The 26,477-nt window shown below is 38.6% G+C and overlaps 1 protein-coding gene across 13 annotated transcripts in view; it reads right to left on the bottom strand.

Moving 5' to 3' along the window:
- LOC114307350 (phospholipid-transporting ATPase 2) overlaps positions 1-26,477 on the bottom strand; it is a 145,406-nt gene that overhangs the window by 33,012 nt on the left and 85,917 nt on the right. For all 13 annotated transcript variants that reach the window (XR_014335803.1, XR_014335805.1, XR_014335804.1 and 10 more), the window contains 2 exons: positions 16,138-16,269; positions 6,784-6,937 (listed from right to left, as the gene is read on the bottom strand). Coding sequence is in view for 9 of the 13 variants with exons in the window: in XM_082878891.1 (XP_082735017.1) it covers positions 6,784-6,937; positions 16,138-16,269 (286 nt within the window). In the remaining 4 variants the exon portion in view is untranslated. The remainder of the gene's footprint in view (positions 1-6,783; positions 6,938-16,137; positions 16,270-26,477) is intronic.

Raw genomic sequence — 26,477 nt, 5'->3', positions numbered from 1 at the left:
TGCTCTCACTCACATCTCTAGTTCGAAACCCCATCTCTAGTTCTCTAATATGCGACCGTCTCTCTGGTTCTCTGAGTTAGTGATGTATTTCAACTTGGCTCTCCAGTTCTTAGTTATTACACTTTAGCCCCTAAATTTTATAAACTTTGTTTTATTACAATGTTGGACACCAAAATCCAAGCCATCAAATGCAAACTCACTGGTGGCAATTACGCCTATTGGGCCAATGTTATGAAGAATTTTCTTCTTGGTAAAAAAAAATGGGGTTATGTTTCTGGTTCTGTTCCTCGTCCATTAGACCCGAAGAAGGAAGGATATCTGACTTCCTGTGATACTTGAGATTGTGATAATGCCCAAGTTCTGACCTGGTTTCATTTCTGTCGATGACCGTATTGGACTAATGTTTTCTAAATACAGTACTGCCAAGAAGGTGTGAGATTATTTACTGGATGTTTATCAACAGTCCAACTTTGCCAAGCGATATAGCTATTTAGAGTGCTCGTCAACGGGATAAGACTATTCAGGATTTCTATATTGAGATGACACGTCTCTGGGATTAGTTGGCTCTTATGGAACTACCTAGCCTCAAGGTACTAGCCGCTTATGTTGAGTTCCGAGAGCAGGGTCGTTTTGTGCAGTTCTTAACGGCTCTCTCCCCTCAGTATGAGGCTATCTGTGGTGGCATCCTTCACCGGTCTCCTCTTCCCTCTGTGGATGCTATTGTTCGTGAGCTCCTCTCCAAGGAAACCCATCTTAAGACGGCCAGTCAAACTTTGCCTCCCTCTGTCGTCTAGGCTCCTGCTAAGCCTTCTTTGTTATCGACCCCACCTCCTCATTAGCTTCAGGCCACTGTAAAGCCTAAGAAGGGGCCATTAGGTCCAGATGAGTGTACTTTCTGCCACTAGAAAGGTCATTGGAAGTACAACTGTCCCAAGAAGGGACGTCAGCCTACTCCATCTTCTTATTCACCTCAGACACAATTCCGCAGTCCTACTCCAAGTACTTTACGGCCTCTTGCCGCTTATACTATATCTGCTCCATCTCCAGATCCTAACTTGGCTTCCTTAAGTACTCAGATTGCTCAACTTCAGCATAACTTGTCCATCTCTCAGCCATCCTCATCTGCCTCCGCTTTTACCTCTCTTCATTCAGGTTTGCTTGGGTCCTCTTCAAGTATCCCTTCTTCTGTCTAGATTTTTTATTCTAGTGCCTCTCATCACATGACTCCTCACCTTTCCTTACTTCAAAATTGTATTCCCTCTCATTCCAATTACTATTAATACTGCTAATGGGTCTAGTATGTCCATTCTATCTATTAGGTCTGTCTTACCCTCTGCTATGTTTACTGTTACTATTCCCTCTGTTCTTTTTGTTCCTCAGCTATCTGTCAGTTTATTATCTATCAGTCAACTTGATGCTTCTGGTTTTGATGTTATCTTTTCCTCTTATATCTGTTGTGTGCAGGATCAGGTGTCCAAGAAGTAGATTGGGACTGGCCGTAAAGTTGGAGATCTCTAAGTGATAGAAAGCTTGCACCTCCCTCTATTCACCTCTCTAGTTGTATTTTTTTTGTTTCAATTAGATTCTCAGTCAAGTCAATTTTACTTATGGCATTCTCGCCTAGATTATTTGTCTGTTGACCGCTTGCAGCCTTTAATTTAGTCAAGATTGTTAGGTAAAGTTTCTCCTAGTCAAATTGATGAATTTCAGGAGTGTAAAATTGCCAAAATGCCAACTTTACCATTTCATAAAAGTACTTCTATTTCTTTTTCCCCATTTTCTCTTGTGCATATTGATGTTTGTAGACCCTCTCCTGTTCTCACTAAAAGGGGTTCTACATACTATGTGTCTTTTGTTGATGATTGCACCCGCTATACTAGGGTTTATCATATGACTCATAAATCTGACTTCTACCAAATATATAGTACATATCAGTCTATGATCACTACATAGTTTGGGTATACTATTAAATTGTTATAGTTTGACTTAGGTGGGGAATATTTTAAAATTGAGTTATGTGAGTACCTGGCTAATTTGGGCACCATTCACCAAACTTCTTGTACTGATATACCTGCCTAAAATAGCCGTGTTAAGCGTAAACACTGTCATTCATTGAGACTCGTGGGTTGCTTAATCTATATGATAATTACTCGCCCTGATCTTGCCTATGTTGTTCATGTGGTTAGTCAGTTCGTTTCTGCTCCTCGTTCTACACATTGGGTTGCTTTGGTTCGGATTCTTCGTTATCTCTAGGGTACTATATTTCAGGGCTTATTGATGTCTTCTACTTCCTCTTTAGACTAGGTGGCTTATACGGATTCTGATTGGGCTGGTGATGTCACTGATCGCAAGTCCACTTATGGCTTCTTCATGCCGGGGATCAACCCCGATCAGCATTGTACACCATAAAAAAAAAAATAAAATAAAAATAAAAAAACACAAAACAAAACAAAACACAACCAACACAAATCGGAACAGTGGGATTTTTCTTCTCGCCTATTCCGCCGGTCTCTTCTTCTTGCCTCCGTCTTGGACGGCCCTTGCCGGTGTTGCCTCCGTGTTTCCTTGTCCACCGAGCACGTTCACTCCCCCATACTCCTCCACTGCAGCATATGGTGGACCTCCAAAACGGAACATCACGGTGGCCTTCCGCTTCAGCTCCTTGTTTTCCGTCTTTAGCACGCTTATCTCTGCTCGCGCATCCTTATACATGCGTTGGAGCAGAGCCAGCTGGGAGTTTAACTGTTGCACTTCATTTGTCCTGCTCTGCAGCCGATGCGACAAGTTTGTGACCGCCGTCATGGTTTCCACACATGACTTCAGAGTATACTGATTGGCCTCAATATCTGTTTGCATCGCCATTTTTTGCTCCACCGACCGCATCGGAAAGTTCAAAGGAGCAAACCCAGAAGTGTTTGGTTGGGGTTCACTGGCCACCGCACCAGTTATTTCTCTTGTGGACTCGTTCAGTTCTGGAAAGAGCGTAAGCAGACCACGGGAAGAGGAGGCCATGTTCTGGGTAGCTGGACGGGAAGAAGAGGCCATGTTATGGTTGCTGAGTGTTTCAGAGATGGGTTGGTTACAGAGTGTTTACAGAGTGTTACCAGTGTATCTCTCTCAGCCCACGAAGAGTTTTTCAGCGGTTTCAGACTGGTTTGATTTCCACATGTTCTCTCAGCCTCCGCCTTCATTTATATAGCACATGACGAAGAGGCCGACACGCGCACTGTCGATCACGTGCATCGCCGCGTGTCTGGCGCGCCTTTTGATGGCACGTCTTTTTATGGATTGGGCACGCCTTTTGATGGCACGCCTTTTGATGGATTGGGCACGCCTTTTGATGGCACGCCTTTTGAAAGATTGGGCACACTTTTTGAGGGTGCGACTTTTTAAGGGTCCGACCAGACTCTGTAAACTGTCCCGACATTGATTCCGGTTAGCTCCTTTAAGGGTCCGACAAGACTCTGTAAACTGTCCCGACATAGATTCCGGTTAGTTTCTACAAGGGTCCGACAAGACTCTGTAAACTGTCCCGACATTGTTTCCGGTTAATTTCTACAAGGGTCCGACAAGACTCTGTAAACTGTCCCGACATTGATTCCGGTTAGCTCCTTTATGGGTCCGACAAGACTCTGTAAACTGTCCCGACATAGATTCCGGTTAGTTTCTACAAGGGTCCGACAAGACTTTGTAAACTGTCCCGACATTGATTCCGGTTAGTTTCTACAAGGGTCCAGCAAGACTCCGTAAACTGTCACAACATTGTCTGCTACAACGGTCCGACATGACCCCATAAACTGTCTTCTACACCGTTATGACACCCCCATACAGTGTCCTCTACAACGTTATGACACCACCATACAGTGTCCTCTACAACGTTATGACACCACCATCCAGTGTCTTCACCAATGGTCTGACACGACCATACAGTGTCTCCTATCCTTTTTTATTTTTATGTATTTTCTTGTTTTGTTACTCTCTCCAAACTCAAGTTGGTTAGTTCCTATCCCCCTTGAGTTTGCGGGGGGCTGTTAAAATCCACCTACTCTCCACCTACTTCACCCACTTAAACCTACTCCACTAAACCTAACCCACTACACCACTACCACCTCACCTACTCCACTAAACCTAACCCACTACACCACTACCACCTCCACTTCACCTACTCCTTACCTACTACACACTCACCCTCTTCTATATATAGGAATCATGAATCATTGTAATAGAAATTAACATATATCAATCAATAATACATAAATTTATTCTCTCTCTCTTTCTCTATACATTATTTCTTACAGCTTCTATATTTTTCTTGGTGATTCTTGATTTCTTAGAAGAGCAAGAAACAGACTATTGTTGCGCGTTCCACTGCCGAGGCTGAGTTCCGTTCTATGGCTCATGCCACTATTGAGATTGTATGGCTCCGTTGTCTCTTGACAGATTTGGGTGTCCCTCAGTCTTCTCTGACCTCCCTTTACTGTGACAATCTCAGTGCTATTCAGATTACCCATAACACTGTCTTCCATGAGCGGATGAAGCACATTGAGATTGATTGTCATTTTGTTCGTTAGCATCTGCAGTCCAACTCCATCTCGCTTTCTTTTATCTCTTCGGCATTGTAACTTACTAATTTCTTTACCAAGACTCACGTCACTGCTCGATTTCAGTTTCTTGTTGGCAAACTCTTAGTGTTTTCTGCTAAACACACCTTGAGTTTGAGCAAGGGTGTGAAAATATTATGTTAATTATGTGAATATATTAGATTTATTGTGTGAATATTAGGTTTATTCTTATTTCCTATTTTAGATTAGGTCTAGGATTGCCATATATATCGGTTGTACTCCTTGTATTACACACAATTTGAATATACAAAAGTCATTCAGAAATCTTACAGGTACACGGGAGGTGGGCCGCAGGTTTTTTTTTTTCCTCCTCTGGTAGATCAAGAGACAAAACAAAATTAATGATTTCTGTTTTAATTTTGAGTGAGAGTAAAATTGTAATTGTATTTCTTGTCTTAATAGTGTTGAGCTGAGATAACTCAAATGGGTAACCAAATGGAGATCGAATTTTACTAACTTTTTGGAATGTTAGCATATTACAGAATTTGAATTTATTTATAAAAAAAAATAAAATAAAAAATTAGAGTTTATTTAGGACTTATTATTTAGACAAGGATATAAATTATCTAGGTGACATGCCAAATAAATCATATTTGAAATAAATTGAGTTGATTAAGAATTTGTCCTACATCTTTCTCTGGCAGACTATCTCACTCTGTTTTATTTTAATCAGCATATTTCTCTCTTTGTCCTCTCCATCTTCCCTTGTCTCTTCTATCTAGTTTGCTTTCTCTGCTGCTTCTCCCTCTCTGTCTCATTCTACCCTGCTGTCTCTTCTTTCTTGCACTACGTGCAGAACCAAAATCACAATCATCTTGCCATCTTGGAATGTCATTGAAATCTAAAAGCTTCTCTCCTGTTACTACTTTCATACTTCTGTACCTCCCTTCATCTTCTCGTTTGTCCAGTTCAGATTGTAGTGGCAAAAACCCATCAATGAGTTTGATTTGACACAATTCATTGCTAATCTGCGCACTATTGCTGCCGATGCTATTGCCAAACAGTAAATTCAGTGGGCTCCCCAGCTCAATCTGTTATGTCATCACCCCCAATCGGTATCCAACCGCTTTGCCTTGGAGAACACCAAATCCATTAGCCAGAGTAATCTGCCATTCCAGTCAACCTCTCAACTTATAGCAGCTTGCGGATCTCTCAACTCTCTCTTCTTATTTCGCACTCTATTTTCCCGTTCTCAGCAGATCTTCACGTGTTCTGCATTATTAACTCATCGTAATTTTTTTATTTTACAGCATATTGTGTTTTTGGGCATTACTTCACGGGGCTTTAGTGTAAGCTATGTAATTATCCCTATGTATATGTATACTTGCAAGTAACTTAAGTAAACGACCAAGAGGGGCATAACGTATGTGCCCAAGATGTTTACCAAGTACACAAAACTAATTAAAAAATAAAAATAACGAGTCACCAAACTTCCATTTAATGCAAAACTGAAACCATTGAATTAAAGACATCTTTAGCCAATGTACAACCAACTCTACATCCTTAAAGGTATATTATGTTGATTCCCCTCTCTTCATCTATACCACATCAAGCACAAGAGGAGCAAACATCCATGCCTTTCAAATGAACCCCACCAGCCCAACTTTCATATGACTAGACCACTAAATCCTGCACAATCTGTGTTGGAATGCAGTAACAAATGACTCATCTTCCTTCCTACACCTACAACAGCAATTGGAACAAGCGATGCCCCTCTTTTAAAATGCCTATAGTGAGAATCAAATTTACCACTGCAGTCCATAACAAAAGAGACCTCTGTAAGATCCCCAGATTTCCAAATACTCTTTCATGGGAATATCCTTTTAACTCCACTAATAAGGGAGTGAAAAGATTTTTGACTAAGAATCTCCCTCTATTATCCTTCCACTTCATAAGATTTTTTGTAAAGAAGTGCAAAGAATGTATCTTAAGAGAGGACAAGCCCAAAAATAGCCATGACAACTAAGCATTCTAGTACTTCAATTTCAATGGAAAATGACACTTCAAAGCATGTTGCAGGAATCTTTTACCATGAGAAAGCAAGTTAAAATCACATGATGTAATATGAGTAAATAACTAGAAAAACCCTAAACAGAAACACTATCTGCAATAAATTCCAGATATCCACGAATTTATTCAAGTAGCATCTGAAAGAACTCACTCCCAATACTATAATCAGCTGCCCATGCTGCCTGTAGTCCTTCTCTCCCACTGATGCCAACACCAATGTTAGCTTCTTGTATCATCCTCACATCATTTCCACCATCCCCAATAGCCAATGTTTTGTATTCACATGATTTTAAAAGTTCCACAAGCTGAAAAGGTAAACATAAGTACTTAAAATATTGCATCAAAGAAGAAAACAAAAAATACTAATCCAAGGACATATTGACAGCAATTACTGCACCATGAAGGGCTAGCTTTAAAACTAGGCACATAAATAGTATGTCTATGTAACTTCTCCCTTTAGGATAAGATGGAATCTCTACTAAAGGTACGTCAGCACCATAAAAAAGAGGGAAATTTAGTCAAAACCCCTCAATTGGACTCTTGTTTGGTGAAAATGACAGCCCAATTTATTTTTCTTCATAAACCCCCTAAGGAGAAAACATATAATTGAGTAAGAACAAAGTAAAATATTTTCTTCTTCTTTTTTTTTTTTTTTTTTTTTTTTCCCCCCTTCTTAGATAATATTGCTAGAGTAACATATTATTGTAAACCAGAGTAACACGTTACTATGAGATTGAATAACATGTTACTGTTAAATAGAGTAATTGTCAAACAGAGTAACATGTTACTGTTACTATTTACATTAATTTTAACGGTAATAATTTTTTTTTTTTTTTATAAAGAATTTCATAGTCAACATCGATCTTATTTGATAGATCTTGATGAGAGAATTATAAAAATATTAATTTTATTAAAAATCGGCATCTACATCAAAAGTTATATTATTTAATATTTTGATAATAGTGATATTTGTTGGACTTTTCAAGGAAAACTTTTTGTGTTTGTCCTTAATGCATTAAAATTTTATTATGAGGGGTTTGGACCAAATCCCCCTAAAAAATTAAATTAAATTAAAAGAGTTCATATATGGAAAATGCTAAATCTAGAGGATGTGCAGCTTGGCGAAATCAAACTTCAAGAGTTTTGGCACCATAAATTGATCAAAGACAATCTATGTAAAGAATATTATTATTTGCAGAAAATGAATCATCAACTGGTTGCACCAAAGAGAGAATCACATTCTAAAGGCATAATCACTTTGAAAAAACGTTAACATAAAACAAGGTCTGAGTCCATGTTGTGTAAATCTCCATCCCATATTGTTTTTTCCTGCTTCTGTAAAAAGAAGGTTAGTGTCTCCGCCCCTTACTCCTGGTAACTCCATATCTAATACATTACTTAGTACTTGAATGGTTCCGTTACATGTAACAGGAAAGGGAACGAAAACATTGTATGCCATGCTCTAAAATATGATATGATAGGGATAGACTCCTATAACTTACACTACTAGAATTTAAGACACTTCTAGAGCATTTTCTTTTACAATTTCACATCCATTAAAATATAGTATATTTTTTTCAAATCATTCATGTCACAGAACATTTCTATGAGAATTATGACCCATTTTTTATGTTTTTCCATGCGAGAACTCCACTCTACTATGATTTTAGTTCATTATATTTAATTTTTTTTCCCGAAGGAATCGTTTAAGGAAATATATTGGGAAAAATTTTTGGGATCCCTTTGGATCGCAAAACTCACCGTATTGATAAATTTTCTTTAAGTAAGTAGTTCTGACAAGTCATGAAATGTTGAAAGCCATTGAATATAACTCAATCCCAAAGTTTAAGAAGCATAACCTTCATCTAGACCTGCTGAATGCTATCTCTTAGTTTACCATTATTCCATGGGGCAATTACATTTTAATGATATTTGGGGAAACAAATTACAAAACAGAGAATCTATTTTAACTGCAATAAAGGTTGGATGGGAAGAAGCAAAATAATTACAAAATGGTGGAATCTACCCCTTGAATTGACCAAACTATTGCTTTCACTTTTTCTCTTCCCTCCCTCTTTCTCTTTCTCTTTCTCTCTCTTCCCTCCCTCATTTTATTAATTTTGTCAATTCATTTTTTTTTTAATCTCAAAACTTCAACTCTAAAAAGAATTAAAGAGTACATAAATAAATTTATACGCAAGATGAAAATCACAAACTCTATCTAAATTCCTTCTTGGAAAAATAAATAAATAAATACACACACACACAATTGCAGAAATTAATCATTTGTTTTGCACACAGTGCAAGTGAAAACTGTGTCTGGTACATATGACATTTGTGTCAACCCCACACAACTTGTTAAGTTAAAATGTGTATTAATAAGTGTTAGAATAGTTATTTTTGTTCTTTTGTTCTCTTGTTGATATTTACTTAAGTTGAGGGTATGATGGTCATATTGGTACTTTAGGGTTTTTATATATATTTGACTGATGTAAAGTTGAGGCAAAACAATTTTTTCAATATATATGAAAAGTTCTCTCTTCTTCTTCTTCCTCCTAACTTTCAACCTAATTTCTTTATTTTACATTCTAACTTGGTATCAGAGCAATCTCTTCTTCATCAGAAAGGTTTCTACAGATTCTAGAGATCGATCTGAGGTGACCGAGACGTGCTGATGTCATTAGTCGTACGATGACGTCAGCATGACATAAGCACTGTACGGACGGGTCCTTCACCCCTAGACTCGAAATTGCCTCCTGAGATTTATGGTGATTTTTGTGAAATTTTTTTATTATCCCTGATGTGAGTTTTCGATTTTTGAAAGTATTTCGTGTTTTTGGGACTGTTTTTTTGGATTTGCCTTTGAGACTATTTTTTTCTGGTTTTTCTTGCTGGGCTCACTTCCCTAGGAGCCGAAAATCACCACTCTAAGGGTCCTTGATCTTAATTTGTAGTTTTACTACTGTTGGGTTGATATTTTGTTCTATTATTGCCTGTTTCTGGTCCAATAACCCTGTTTTCTTCAGTTCTACCTATTGAAGGTTCCTATATAAGGGCTGAAATCCTTTTAGCAAGGGATATTTGTCCTCTCTTTATTGATTGCTCCTGTTGAGTTAATGTGTTGGTCTAATTTGGGTTCAAAATTGGTTAGCAGACCTGTATTCTCCTCTCTTTTGCCTGTTTTTTGTGGATTTTTGGTTTTTGAGCTAGTTCTGTGTCTATATTGGTGATTGTTGGTGTGGGTATTGGCTGTTTGCAAGTATTTTGCCCTTTCGTGCTCGTGTTAAGAATTTTGTGTGGTTGATCATTATGGTTGAGATTGAGGCTAAGGCTATAACTATGGGTAAGGATGATGACATACCTAAATCTATCACTACAAAGAAATTGAATGGTGCTAATTATTTGGCTTGGGCCCACTCTGTCAAAATTTTCTTACGAGGTAAGAAGAAGTCCCGCTTTATTAGTGAACTCTTTCCTCCTACTGATGATAAAGATTATGATGACTGGTGTTGTGAGGATTCTTGTGTTATGGGTTGGATTTGGCATAGTCTGGAAGCACAGGTTATTACTACCGTGGAATTTTGTGATACCTCTAAGGCCATTTGGGACTCCCTTGCTGGGTCTTTTTCAAATCAAAGTAATGTCTCTCGGGCCTACGAGTTATATGAACAGATTTTTGCTATGCGTCAATCTGGCCGATCTCTCCCTGATTATTATAGTAGTCTCAAGACTTTGTGGGATCAGTTACTGCAGCATCGACCTTTCACTACTGATGTGAACAAGTAGAAACAACATTGGAAGGAGTTTATGATGGCTTATTTACTTTCTGGCTTAGATCCTGAGTTGCGAGGGTTTAAAAATCAGATTCTTGCCAGTGACACTCTACCTTCAGCTGCCAATGCCTATTCTAGGCTGTTACGCTCTTCATTAGGACAAGCACAATCCACTTCTAGGTCCTCTTCTTTATCATCTTCTGCATTGGTTTCTAGTAGTGGTGATCATAGGTCTACTCGCGGGGGTTTTCATAGTTCTTCTGGTTCACGGGGCTCTCGTGGAGGTGGTTCTCGTAGTGGTGGCTCACGTGGTGGTTTCCGTGGTGGAGGTAGTAGTGGACCTGGTTCTCGTACACGTGGAGATCGCAAGTGTACTCATTGTGGTTCCCAAGGTCATATTGAACCTTGGTGTTGGCAGAAGTATGGCAAACCTGATCATGTCCATCAGGTTATGGATGTCCTATCCTCACAGTCTTCCTTGTTGTCCATTGGCTCGGATGCTTCTCCTGTTACTTCGCATGAGACACTCACTACTCAAATTAGTGAGCTTACTGCCCTTCTCCAGTCTCTCCGGCCTAGTCTACCTTCATCCTCTACTGCTACCATGGCTAGTTCAGGTAATATTGCATATGTGGCTAAGTCCACTCAGCCTTAGCTTCTAGACTCTGGTGCTAGTTCTCATGTCTCTGGTAATTCCTCTCTTTTTGATACTCTTAGACCTGTTGATCATACCATTATACTTGCTGATGGATCTTCTCGGCTTGTCTGTGGTCAAGGTCCTCTTCATTCCACTCCATCCCTGTCCTTACCTTCTGGTCTTTATGCTCCTAAATTTTCATTTAATTTGCTTTCTGTTAGCCAATTGACTCAAGCTCTCCATTGTTCGATAACCTTTTCTCCTACTTCATGTGTTTTGCAGGACCTCCAGACCAAGAGAATGATTGGTTCAGGGCATGAGAAGGATGGCTTATACTTTTTGGACACTGAGACTTCTCCTTCTCCTCCATCGGCTGTGTTGAGTGCAGGTGTATCTCCTCTTCAGTGGCATTTTCGCTTGGGTCATCCCTCCTTGGCCAAGCTCAAGTTAGCTGTTCCGGGTTTGAGTCATGTTTCTCAGATTAAGTGTGAAGCCTGTCAATTTGGGAAGCATCATCGTAGTTCTTTTCCTCATCGTAGTGTTAGTCGGGTGTCTAAGTCTTTTGCTCTTGTCCATACAGATATTTGGGGTCCTTCTAGAACTCCCACTATTAATGGGTTCTTTTATTTTGTTATTTTTGTGGATGATTACTCTCGGATGACTTGGTTGTTTTTAATGAAACAAAGATCTGATTTGCCTTCCATCATCTCTAAGTTTTATAATGAAATCTTTACTCAATTTGGCAAACGTATTAAGATATTTCGGTCTGATAATGCCTTAGAATATGTGCAATCTATTGTAACTACCTTTTGTGATGCTCATGGTATCATTCATCAAACTAGTTGTTCTCATACATCCCCACAAAATGGTGTTGCAGAGCGGAAACACCGCCATTTTCTAGATGTTGCTCGCACCCTGATGTTTAATATGCATGTCCCCAAACAGTTTTGGGGCGATGTCGTTCTCACTGCTTGTTTGCTTATCAATCGTATGCCCTCTAGTGTTGCACACACATCTCCCTATTCTCTGTTATATCCCACTACATCTCTTTTTCCCTTGTCTCCTCGCATTTTTGGGTGTGTGGCCTTTGTCCATGTTCTTAACCCTGGGTTGGATAAGTTATCTCCTCATGCACGCAAGTGTGTGTTCTTAGGTTATTCTCGCACTCAAAAAGGGTATCGGTGTTATAATCCTGAGTCTCGTCGCTACTTTGTTAGTGTTGATGTAACCTTTTTTGAGTCTACTCCGTTTTTTTCTTCCTCTGGGCAACAGTTATCTACTGATTTTCTCTCTTCTCGTGAGGGGGAGCCAGCCTCTCTCACTCCTACCCTTCCCTCTTATGCTCCTTCCACATCCACGCCTGTATCCTCTCCATCTCCTCTCACTTCTACCACTCCTTTGCAGGTTTATCAACGGTCTCAAGCTTGTCGCATTGTGTCTTATGGCCCGACCAGTTCATCTCCTTCGTCTGAGGCCCCTGTTCCACCTGTTGTTCTACCATCTGATGACCTTCCTATTGCACTCCGCAAAGGTAAACGCACTTGCACTCAACATCCTATTGCTCATTTCGTTTCTTATGATCGCCTCTCTCCTGGTCTTCACTCTTTTGCTTGTAGCTTGTCTAGTATTTCCATTCCTCGCACCTATCTGGAGGCTATGTCCATCTCTAGTTGGAAGTCTGCCATGGATGAGGAAATGCATGCTCTTCGTCAAAATCAGACTTAGGACCTTACCCCTCTATCATCTGGCAAATCTATTGTGGGTTGTCGTTGGATTTATACTGTTAAGTATCTTCCTGATGGAACTGTTGAGTGACTTAAGGCTCGCCTGGTAGCTAAAGGCTACACCTAAACCTATGGCGTTGATTACTTGGAGACCTTTTCTCCTGTGGCCCGTCTTAACTCTGTTCGGATTCTCCTCTCTGTTGCAGTTAATCAGTCTTGGCCTTTATATCAACTGAATATCAAGCATGCCTGTCTCCATGGTGATCTCTACGAGGAGGCCTATATGGATCAGCCCCCTGGCTATGTTGTTCCCGACAAAGAGCATCTTGTTTGTCGATTGCGGAGGCCTTGTATGGTCTTAAGCAATCCCCACATGCTTGGTTTGATCGCTTCAGTGTTGTTGTGCTTGTCTATGGATTTCACCGTTCCACCTTTGATCACTCTGTTTTTGTTTGCCACTCGTCTACTGGGCGTATTGTTCTTATTGTTTATGTGGATGACATCATCATTTCAAGGAGTGACTCCAATGGTATTGCTACTTTGAAGCAGTATTTGGGACAACAATTTCACACCAAAGACTTGGGCCATCTTTGGTATTTTCTTGGGATTGAAGTTGCTCGCTCTTCTCAGGGCTTGTTTCTTTCTCAACGGAAGTATGTTCTTAATCTTCTTACCAAGATTGGCCTCTTAGGCTCTCGCCCTAGTGCTACTCCCATGGATTCTAGCGTCAAGCTTGATGGTGACACTGGCGACTTCTTTCCTGATATTGGTCGTTATCGTCGGTTGGTTGGAAAGTTAATATATCTCACTGTCACTCATCCATATATTACCTATGCCGTGGGTGTGGTTAGTCAATGTATACATGCTCCCCGCCTAACCCATTTTGTGGTTGTGTGTCGTATCTTGCAATACTTAAAGCGTGCTCCAGGTCGGGGGTTGCTCTATCGCCCATCTTCCTTTTTGTCTGTCATTGGCTTCAGTGATGCTGATTGGGCTGGTAATAAGACTGACCGCCGTTCCACCTCGGGCTATTGTACTTTTGTTGGTGGTAATCTTGTCACTTGGCATAGCAAGAAACAGACTATCGTTGCTCGTTCTAGTGCCGAGGCTGAGTATCGTGCCATGGCTCATACTGCTTCTGAGATGCTCTGGGTTCAGTCTCTTCTCCAAGATTTTGGCTTTTCTGTTTCCACTCCTATGAGCATGTTTTGTGACAATTAGGCTGCTATCTTCATTGCCAATAATCTTGTGTTTCATGAACGCACCAAACATATCGAAGTTGATTGCCATTTTATTCGTTATCTCTTACTCCGCAAGCAACTGGTGACTCCTTATGTTCGTTCTGAGGATCAATTGGGTGATATTCTAACCAAACCTTTGGCTCAGCATTCCTTTCTTCGTTTGTCTGCCATGCTAGGCATGTTCGATCTCTATGCTCCAGCTTAAGGGGGAGTGTTAGAATAGTTATTTTAGTTATTTTTGTTCTTTTGTTCTCTTGTTAATATTTACTTAAGTTGAGGGTACGATGGTCATATTGCTACTTTAGGGTTTTTATATATATTTGACTGATGTAAAGTTGAGGCAGAACAATTTTTTCAATATATACGAAAAGTTCTCTCTCTTCTTCTTCTTCCTCCTAACTTTCAACCCTAATTTCTTTATTTTACATTCTAACTATAAGAAAAGATAGGATTACCAATCAAAGTAGAATTTAAGAAGTTAAGGGCACATTGAACTTGTTCAACTACCACACTAAATTTGCAGTGAGCATGTTAAACACTAGCTTTTCATAGACAACACTTGCCTTCCACAAATAATACATGATCATTGGCCACAATTGATTGATTCTTTTTTTTTTGTTTGTTTTCCCTTTTCTCCCTTTAGTTAGTCAAACAAAATTGCGCACATTTTTTTTTTAAAAATTATTCGCACTACTTTATTTATGTAGTTATTTTATCTGAATTGAACTCAGTTGCACTTAAATTAGTTTTAGAGTTGAAGCTTTGACTTTAAAAAAATTGAAATGAAAATAATAATAATAATAATAATAATAATAATAATAATAATAATAATAATAATAAAATGAAGAAATAGAAAAAAAGGTCTAACTGTTCAACCTTGCCAGTTTCCCCTATGCCAACTTTTTTTGACTATTTTTTGTGATTGGAAGAGAGAAGAAAGAAAGAGAAGGAATAGAGAGAGAGCGAGAGAGAGAGAGAGAGAGAGAGAAGAAAGCATGGTTTTAAATCACGATATTAGGACATGTAGCACTAACGATCGTGGTGTAACTGTATCAAGACTATTGAGCTGTAAACATTGGGAATCGGGTGACCCAGTTGTGAATTTTTTTAAATTATCAACAACTCTTCTAAAACTAAAAGATATGCATGTTTAGACTATTTTAATGTTGACATGTCAAACGTATCAAATTGAATAATGGTATGAATTAGTTCTCATCAATGTTTTATCGAGAAAATTTAATTTATGAGGCCAGTAGCACACGTCTTTTTTAAACTATTTCATTTCTATTCTTGCAATCCCACGTCGACCTAAAAGCGTGTTAACTTCATTATAAGTAAGTAGCCTCAATGCTTATATCTTGTGCAGAATCTCACATCAATTGGCCGAATGAAATCTGAGGAGCCCCACTATTATAAATGTCTCTTAGTCTCCAGCAAAGAAGAGAAATGCCATTTGGCCCACTATCTGATCTACATTGCTTGATGGTTATTGATTTTTTTGTTTATTAATAAAATAAATACTTCAAGTTTAAATTTAAGAAATTATTAATTAATTAATTTGCTGAACCAGACCGGTTCGGCAATGAATCGATAAGTAGTTCCAGCACTGTGCAAAATGTAACACGAGGCCGGTTCACTTGCAATTTTGGTTCTCAATGGTAAATAACTGAAACGGTGGAGCAAAAACCGGTTCTAACCAGCCTTTTCTTGAACCATGGAAGAGAGTGTGTGATGATGTAAGAGGAGGGCGAAAGAGAGAAGAAAATAGGGAGAGAAGAGGGGGAGTGTGCATGATGTGAGAAAAGAAAGAGAGGGAAGAGAGAGTGTGTGATATGTGAGAGGATAAAAAAGGAGGGGGAAGAAAGTGGGAGATAGATTCTCTCCTGATAGGTGATTTTTTTTTTCCCTAGTCACCACGGTTCTATAATTTTCCCTTGCTCCTTTTCATTTTCAGTGTAGTGTACCTTGTACAAGTTATGTTCATTTCATATTACTACTACAAGATATATAGGTAGAGGGAAAGTCTTTAAAAAATAATAATAAATAATGACTACCAACAAAAAAAGTGAATCTAAAATAATCTACGAATGATTGTAACTAATAGACCATTCAAGAACTAATAAAGAGCACCTGTGCTTTTTGAGATGGTGTAACACGGCAACATATAGCTGTCCTTGACAAAATTGCTAGTTCAGTGAATGCTGTCCTGTAATGCTTAAGTGCAATTTCAAGAGCCCAGCCATCAATGACAAAAGCCACATCCTGCTCCAAAATAATAGCAGTTATTTAAAAATAAAAAATAAAAATAATAAAAAAAGGCTTGGAACTAACTGAACCAAGAACTAATTCAGGTCAACTACTTTCCTTGAGACAAATACACAAAATAAAAACAGCAATTCAATTACTTACTAATTACTATACCTAGAAATATTGCAACCACAATAATCATCACAAAATTAGGTAGTAAAAGTTATCCAAATTGTAGTTCATTATTCAACACTGTCAAAAATATCTCTCTCACTAATGACAGCGATACAGGACAATCTATACAAGTCACAAAATGTGGTAATATCACTGTAGAACCATAGCAAAATGTATTGCAGTAGACTTGAACTGGAAACACTGATAATCTTTTCAACAACTTTATGTCATGGAACATGGTTAGGGATGATTTTTCCTGGATTGATAAGCCAATCCAAAAGCAATCAGAATGTTACACACATTTCTCTCTTATTCTGAATTTTATAGACCAGAAACTGGACATCAACTGCATTTTGCTAAAACTGATCTCTTTTCTGCTTTACTTCATACTATATTCCAATACCATATAAACCTTTCTAACTGAATAGGCATATCTAATCCGTTCTAATTCAAGATTTCTAATAAATATACCCTGAAATTATACAATCCCTGTCCTGCACAAGCACATTCATGATCTTCGGTTGCAAAGTAACACATCTCAGAAAGTTATTCTTGAATCAACAATAGACATTACGATTTAGTATAAATGGTTACAATTAATGCTTTTCAGACATCCATGACTAGTATCCACTTAAACAAGGTATGTGAAACCCAATGTTTAATTTCCCACGTGATCTAATCATATGCTTATTTGACTCTAAAATCCCACAGATGGTCCTATACAAGATGAGATCATATTGTGTCGTGTCCATAACATGATTAGGATCCACTTACACAAGGTATATGAAATCTATTCAATTCCCAAGTGTATCTAGTCAAATTCTTATGTCATTCAAAATCCCGGAAATTGTCCCATACAACACAAGATCATATGAAATATCGCAATCGCCAATTGTTGATCCTCCACCATAAGAGACTGCAACCCCAAATGTTTACATAGTGCTTTACATGATTGATACCATTGCATATGGATTATTGCCTACTGTCAACACAGTCCAGTTGAACAGAGAGATAGCATTGATCCTTGCATTATCTACATGAATAGAAGGATTAGAAGAACAGCATCATTAGTTTAAAGTCATAGACCTAGTAAAATTAGAACCAACAACCTATAAAAACATTATTTTATAGACTTGAGTTTTAGAAAATTTGTGGGAAGCCTTTGAAGCGTTGTGTGATAATTTGTGAAGCTTTAGGGGGGTAACTCTAAGGAGTTCTGTGAGTAATTCCGAGAGTTTCTTTCTTCTTCTTCATCTTCTCCGCATATAACAACCAAAACGCTATTCTTATCTTATAGTTCATGACCTGAGAACAGCCTTGATTTCTGCACCAAAATTTGCTCCAATCTAGCTCTAACCAAGCCTCAATGCTAAGAAGCATGAACACGTGACACGACATGAATATGCTGGCACATATAATTTTCAAAAGAAGTATGACGAGACACGTGGGGAATACGTGCAAAATATATAATTTTATATATTTATTATATGTCATATATAAGGATAAATAATTATTATATATCATATATATGAATATTTAAGTCTAAAGAAGGAGAACAAGTATAAATTTACGCTCCATTTGTTTGGGCATAAAAAATTTTCTATAGAAAACTTTTTCCATAAAATATTTTCTAGAGAAAACATTTATCTACATTTGGTGGTGGTGGAGGTGGAGGTGGAGGTGGAGGTGGTGGCACGGTGGTGGGGCCACAGCAGCTGCGGTGATAGTGGTAGTAATGGTGGCAATGGCCATGGTGATGGTGGTGTGGTTGGTGGAGGTGAGAATTGCGGTGGTAGTATGGTGATATTGGTAAGACTTTAATCTAGAAAATGTTTTTCGCCTTTTAAAAATAGAAAACATTTTCTGCTTATATAGACTTGTTTTCTATCGACCATGGAGAATGTTTTCTGTTGACTTTCGTTTTCCATTGTACCAAACACCAGAAAATACAAAAAACATTTTCTAGAAAATGTTTTCCACCCAAACAAATGGATCGTTTACATTATTTTTGTTTTATCTTTGGATTCCAAGTTATTTTATTCAAGCTTGTAATGGGTTTCATGTGTGCAAAAGTGTTGAGAAGTGTCCGACAAGTGTTGCGTCATGTCAGTGTAATGACACGTTACCTTCTTAAAAGTAGTTGGTGCTTCTTAGCCTGAACCCTTTCCTACACATTGGCCTTCAATTTAACAAACAAATCCACAAAATAACCGCTGTTTAGAACCATTAATCACACTAATTCTGACAATTCAGCAACCTGCAACTTCTAAAATTGAACCAATTACACCTTTCTTCTTCTAGAAACAATAAAGTCTGCTAATTCTTAGAACCCTAACCCTGGGAGCTTTTCATATCCAAACCCACCGCAATTTCTACTGTAGGCAGCATTAATCCCAATTTTCCTAATCCATCATACATGACAGATTAATCCACCCCAAGAAGGTCAAACATAGAAAGTGAGCACCTCCACTAAAAAGGTTTTCACTTAACACATAAGATCCAATCTTCACAGACCATAACCATCAAGAAGTAAAGAACCCAATCAAAAAGGGATCTTGATAACAAATTTCCAAATCCTCCATACACCCACTTCCATGACCAAGGAAGTACTAATTCATATGGTATATTTTTATAAGCACAAAGCTCATGCAATACATTATGTCTTAGTGCCTTCTCCCATTGCCATTTTTGATGATATAACAGAAGTTAGTTCACAATCCAGATTAAAAAAAAAAAAAAAAATTTAAAAGAAATAAAATGAAATGATGATCAGAATAATTCAGGGCACAGGTACAAAGAGTATGAACTAACCTCAGAACACAATATATGACCAGTTTTCACTCACTTCACAGTCACAGTTTCCCAGTACCCACCTACTTTTTCCTGGTCATGGGCTATGTTACATGGACTCTTAAAAATAAATTCAATACCCGTGTTAGACAAATGACACTTGGACAAGGATGTGGGATATGTGTCCGATACTTTCCATTGGACACTTCTCATATATTTGTAATATCATTTGTTGTGTAATTTCTATAAAGCACCTTTTTGACATTGTATGTTACATATAGTACCATTTTATTTCACATACAAGTTAGAATGTAAAAATAAGTAAAACTATGATAAGGATTAGAGATAAAGAGAGGAGAAGAAAAGAAGAATACATTATATTGAATATATGTTTGTGGGTTCTTAAAATAAACCTAAAACCATCGACAAATATTTATAAAAAACACCACCTTACAATATGACCATAGTACCCTCAACTTAACACAAAAATAACATATAACATATAACTATTCTAACACTCCCCCTCAAGCTGAAGCATAGAGATTGAACATGCCTAGCTTCGCCGATAAATGCTAAAACGAAGAACGGGCAAGTGGTTTGGTGAGAATATCACCCAATTGATCAATAGAACGAACATATGGTGTCATAAGTTGCTTATGCAACAACAAATCCTGAATAAAATGGCAATCAACCTCAATATGCTTCGTGCACTCATAAAACATGGGGTTATTATTAATGAAAATAGCAACCTGATTATCACAACACATGCTCATAGGAGTGGGAACGTGAATACCAAAATCTTGCAAAAAAGACAAACCCACATCATCTCAGAGGTTGTATGAGCCATGGCACAAAACTCAACCTCAGCGAGCAACAACATGTTTCTTGCTACGCCAAGTAACAAGATTACCCCCAACAAAGGTACAATATGTAGATGTAAAATGACGGTTAGTCCGACTATCTGCCCAATCAGTTTCACTAAAGCCAGTGACAAACAAAGAAGGAGAGGGACAATAGAGGAGACTGCGACCTACAACACTTTTTAAGTAACGTAAGATACAAACACAACATCAAAATGAGGTTGACGAAGACCATGCATAAGCTGACTAACAACACTCACATCATATGTAATATTCGAACGAATGACAGTGAGATAAATCAATTTTCCTACTAAACGTCAATACCTACTAATATCAGAAAACAAGGCACCAGTCTCACCTTCAAGTTTTGCATAAGAGTCCATAGGGGTATTACTGGGCCAAGCGCCTAAGAGACTAGTATCAAAAAGAAGATCAAGAACATACTTGCGTTAGGAGAGAAACAGATCCCAAGACGAGCGAGCAATCTCAATCCCAAGAAAATACCGAAGATGACCCAAGTCCTTAGTGTGAAATCGTTGACCTAAATAATGTTTTAAATCAGCAATATCGGTGGAGTCATTGCCAGAGATGATAATGTCGTCCACATGCACAATGAAAACAATAACCCTAGTAGAGGAGTTGCAGACAAAAACGGAGTGATCACAAGTGGAATGGCGAAACCCATATGCGAGCACAATGGCACTGAAGCGATCAAACCAAGCATGAGGAGATTGCTTGAGACCATACAAAGCCTTCTACAACTGACAAACCAGATGCTCACTACTAGGAACAACATAACCAGGTGGCTGATCTATATAAACCTCCTCTTGGAGATCTCCATGAAGAAAGGCATACTTTATACCAAGTTGATATAAAGGCCAAGACTGACTGACAGCAACAGAGAGTAGAACCCGAAACAGAATTTAGGCAAGCCATAAGGGAGAAGATATCCAGATAATCAACACCATAGATTTGAGCATAACCTTTGGCTACCAAGCGGGCTTTAAGGCGCTCAACAGTACCATCAGAAAGATACTTTACAGTATAAATCCAACGACAGCCAACCGTAGGTTTCCCAAAAGGAAGAGGGGTAAGTTCCCATGTCTGATTTTGATGAAGCGCACTCATCTCTTCATCCATAGCATGTTTCCAACCCGACAGGGACATAGTCTACTAATAAGAAGACAGAATAGAAAGGCAAGATAAGCTACAAGCAAAGAAGTGAAAACCAAGGGAAAGACAATCATAAGAAACAAAATGTACAATGAGATGTTGAGTGCAAGCTGTAGCTAGTTTTTCGCGCTCCTCGGAGGGGTTTAGTCTCCTCGGATGCGATTCCCTACAGTTCAGACTCCCATGGTTCTGAATTTGGTTTCACAAGTGCAATGTGAAACAAAAAAACAAATGAGAGTCCAAATCTTGCAAATCTTTAGAAAATTCATTAATCACCAGAGATGCCAAAAATGGACTGCATTGCCAGATTTCAGAGTTGCCACCTAATATTTTTGGAAAAATTAGGAAACCCGTGACTCGTGCCAAATTCCACTCGCCTGTCATAATCAAAGTTGTCTCGGTTTGGGAACTTAGATATGAGAGGGGAAGGTTATTGAATTGAGCACCTCACTTACCCGATCAAAGGTTGACCTCTACTAAATCATGATGTGAATCTTATAGACGTTATATGCTCATATTCTGATTTTTTAATATACTAACATTACTATGTGAAAGCAAACAATTATAGACCACGTCACTTACTTCGGAATACTTTGATTTCACGCTTTCTTGAAAAGAGTTTTTGAATATGTGCAACCCAAAGGAAAAGCGAGCTCATGTGTACAATAATCAAAGTCATTCTAATTTAAGCAAAATAGCCTTCATCCACAAGCATTCAGAGAGATATTTCAAGTAAGCAAGTAGTCTCATGGTAGTATGCTAGACATGGTAACACAAGTATACATATGATATGCTAAAGCAAAAATGCTCACCGAATATTTAACCGAGGCAAACCAAAGAAAAGAAGATAGTTAGAAAAAATGCATAATTCTATTATGCAAAGTGGCTAATGCAATGCATACAAAAATGCAATTACTAGATTCGGCTACTAATGTGGCATGTGAATCAACTCAAGCATGAGGTAGCGCACATGAGCAAGTAGGAAATGAAAACAACATCAAGTATGATGAGCCGAACCTTAATGCATGCAAAAATGGATACAAAGCAACTTTTTATGCAACTTTCATTTTTATTAACTGAAAACTTTGTTAACTAAGAACTTACCAATGTGGAAGTTGCTTTGTATCCAAAGTTGATGTCGTTTAAAGTTTTAAGCAAGTTTTTAAATGAACTTAACTTGTAGTTTTTAAATGTGGAAGTTGCTTTGTATCCAAAAATGCAAGTTTTTAGTTACTAGATTCGGCTACTTTAGTTACCAATGTTCGTTTAAATGAACTTACCAATGTGAAATGAAAGTTTTAAGCAAGTTTTTAAATGAACTTAACTAAGAACTTTGTTAACTAAGAACTATGCAACTGATTTTAAACGACATCAGTTTTATGCAACTTTGATTTTACAATGCATAACTTTCATTTTTAGTCTACTAATGTGGTAAGTTCTTAGTTAACAAAGTTGATTTTAAACACCCTTAAGTTTCTGAAATATGGTTTGAAATTTCAACAAAAAGCTTCAAGAACAAGCTTTAATGGTGTATGTATAGTGTATGTATAGTTCAAGAAGGTTTGAAGATCAAGGAAGCAAGGAGGATAGTTTTAGCTCTCAATATCCTTCAAAGTCTTTAGGAAAAATTTCTAACCCCAAATTCTGAAGGGAGAGGCTCTATTTATAGAATTTGAGACACTTTGGTCATAAATATCTTCAAAAAAAGCCAACTGGTGGATTCCCGCCAGATATTTTGTTTACTGCTAAAGAGACCCAACCGGGTCACATAACACACGGCCAGGTCAAATGACCCACGGCCGGGCCTAAAAATCCCTCATGGTATCCTGCTGGTCAATGAAGGTTTGGAGAAATGCTTTGAAAATAGGATTTTAAGGTCTAAATCATTTTGGTCAAAATAGGGTGTGAGGTTGGGATTTAGAGCTTCAATCCAAACTTCTTTACGGAGAGTTTGAAAAGATTGCATAGTATAACTTTCATCATCAGGTGTTCGGAATGAAGCGCACAAGTCTTAGGGGCAGTCAAAATGAGGTGTCTACACAAGCACATTTACCTCGATGCAATGCAATAGGTAGATCATCTGATGCCACAGGTGGAGGAGGTGCAGGAGCCTCTAACAAAGAAGATGAATTAGCCAGACCATAAGAAACAATGTGACAAGCTTAAGACTGCTAATAAACCTATAGAGGTGATGGTGGAGAAAGGAAGGAATCTAAACCTATGGAAGGTGAGGCAGAAAGTGGGAGGACAAAAGGTACAAGAAGAATAGGAGTGGGAGTGGGAAAAGATGGCTCCCCTTCACGACAAGAGATAAGATCAGCCGACAATTGTCGGTTAGAACAGGGGAAAAAGGAGGTGGACTAAAAAAAAGTAACATCAGCACTAACAAAGGATCAACAAGATAACCTGAAAACACTAATGACCTTTTTGAGTACAAGAATAACCTAAGAAAACACATTTGCGAGCACGGAGAGACAACTTATCCCTTCCCGGATCAAGGACCTGGACAAAGGCCACACAACCAAACACACGCGAAGGAAGTGGAAATGGGGAACAATTGGGGTATAACTACGAGAAGGGAGACTGGTTCTGTAAAATTGCCAAGGGCATGCAGTTAATAAGAGAACAACCAGTGAGCACAACATCACCCCAAAATTGTTTGGGTATATGCATGTTAAACATTAAGGTGCAAGCAAAATCTAACAAATGGCGATATTTCCGCTCAACAACACCATTTTGTTGGGAGGTATAAGCACAACTAGTTTGATGTATAATATCGCGATCATCACAAAAATTATTCACAATAGATTGCACATATTCTAAGGAATTATCAAATCGAAATATCTAAATATATTTCCCAAACTAAGTAAAAATTTCATTATAAAACTTGGAAAGTATTCAAGGCAAGTCAAGCCGCTGCCGTAGTAAAAACAACCAAGTCATCCAAGAGTAATTGTCCACAAAAATAACAAAATAAAGAAAGTTATTAATAGTAGGAGTTCGAAAGGGGCCCCACATATCTGTATAGACTACATCAAAAGACGCAGACGCAGACACACAACTAACACTACGACTAGGAAAAGAACTTGGTGATGCTTCCCAAGTTGACACGCTTCACACTTAAGCTGATACACATGACTTAAACCAGGAATAACTAACTTAAGCTTAGCCAATGATGGATGACCTAAGCAAAAATGCCACAGTAAGGTAGACACGGTAGCACTCAAAACAGCAGAAGTAGGATGAGAAGAACTATCAGTATCCAAAAAATATAAGCCACATTTCTCATGCCCCGAACCAATCATCCTCTTGGTTTGGAGGTCCTACAAAACACATTAAGTGGGAGAAAAGGTTACGAAACAGTGAAGAACTTTAGTTAATTGACTAACAAAAAGAAAATTAAATGGAAAGGTGGAAACACAGAGACTAGAAAGTAAAGAGAGAGACTGAGTGGGTTGAAGAGTACCTTGGCAACTGACAGATCGGGAGGATCCATTAGCCAAGATAATATTATAGGTAATAGGACAGAGTATGAAAAAGAGAAGAATTACCAAAAATGTGGGAACTAGCACTACAATCTAGGAGCCAAGGTTGTAGAGATGGCAATTTAAACCTGGCCCGATGGGGACCCGGACCGTCCCATCCTGATAAACCTGGTTTTCTCTGAAAATTACTCCCCATAGGGCCGGGGCTGGTAGTAAAAAATAGATCCCCGATGATTTTCGGGCCCGGGACGGTGATAGACTATGTTGCACGGACACGGACATGGGACACGACACGGATACGACACGGACACGCGAAAACGCAATTTTTCAAAAAATAGGAGACACGACATGCTGGGACACATTTAATATATATAATTTTATTTATTTATTATATGTTTAAAATAAAAATAAAATCATGAATTCTTATACAATCAAAATAATAATAAAATTAATAAATATATTTTTTAAAAAAATTAATAAAAAATGTGTTTTTTTAAATAAGATATATATTTTATATGTTAATATAATATAATTTATAATTTAATATAATAATATACTAACAAATATGTTAATATAATTTATTAGATATATATTTTATATAACAAATTAGATATATATATATAACAAATTATATTGTTATAGGTTGAAAACGGAAGGGACAGACAGGCGCGACGAGAGAGAGAGAGAGAGAGAGAGAGAGGAAGTCAGATCGAAGGCAAATCGAAGGCGAGGACATGGCGACGCCACCGGAGGAGCAGACGAGTCTCTACGACTCCATCTTTGACGAGTTCGACTGCGACAAGAGCTGAGCCGTGGACATCGATGAGTTCAGATCGAGATCGAAGGTAACAGGTCGATCGCGAGCAGAGATCAAAGGCAGATCGAAGGCGAGAGACAGAGATCGAGCAGATCGCACCAGGTTTCTCTTTCTCTCTCCCCTTTACGATCCCATCTTCATTTGAATCGCGATTCTGAGTAAGAATCGCGGCCTGTTTGCACGAATCCTGTAACTAAGGCCGTGTCCATGGCGTGTCCGACTGGAAGATTTCAAAAAAAAAAAGGAGACACGTTAGAGAGAGTGTCGGACACGTGTCTACCGCGTGTCCGACGCGTGTCCGTGTCCGACACGTGTCCGACACTCGTACGCAGAGCCTTGGAACGTGTCGGTGCTTCATAGGTGATAGATGCCCCGGCCCTGGCCCCGCCCCGATCATTCCCCGTGTGTGTATATATATAACATATATGTTTAGAACTGAGTGGCTTGTTTATTATTTATCTCAACAACTCTCTCTCTCTCTCTCTCTCTCTGTCTCGTTTTTCTCCCCCCTCTACTCTCTGTGTGACTGAGAGATAAGAAAGAAGCGAAGGTCCAAGCCTCCGTCGCCTCCGCCCCTCCTCGCCTTCACCACCGTCCTTCATCGCCTGTTCTCCTCCTCCTCGTAGTCCACTTCGCCCATTTGTGACCTCGTGAGTAGTGAATCCGCCATCATCGCCATGGTACGGCGGTGGATCGGAGGCAACGCAGCCTCGATCCTCCTCCGTTGCCTCCGATTTGTGTTGATCTGTAAGTTATACACAGACTTTGATCTGTTGATCTGGGGTCTACGGCGGTGGATCTGCCTCTGATCTGCTATGTTGATCTGTTGATGATTTTTTTTTTTTTTTTTTTTTTGTATTTGATGTTGTATTTGATCTGCAAGTTGTACATTAACTTCTGTATTGTTTTTTTTTTTTTTTTTGA

Source organism: Camellia sinensis, chromosome 7 (assembly GCF_055761805.1).
Source record: "Camellia sinensis isolate YWXY chromosome 7, ASM5576180v1, whole genome shotgun sequence".
Classification (NCBI taxonomy): Eukaryota; Viridiplantae; Streptophyta; class Magnoliopsida; order Ericales; family Theaceae; genus Camellia; species Camellia sinensis.
The sequence above is the reverse complement of the archived record's forward strand: the minus strand, read 5'-3'. Positions and strand labels throughout refer to the sequence as shown.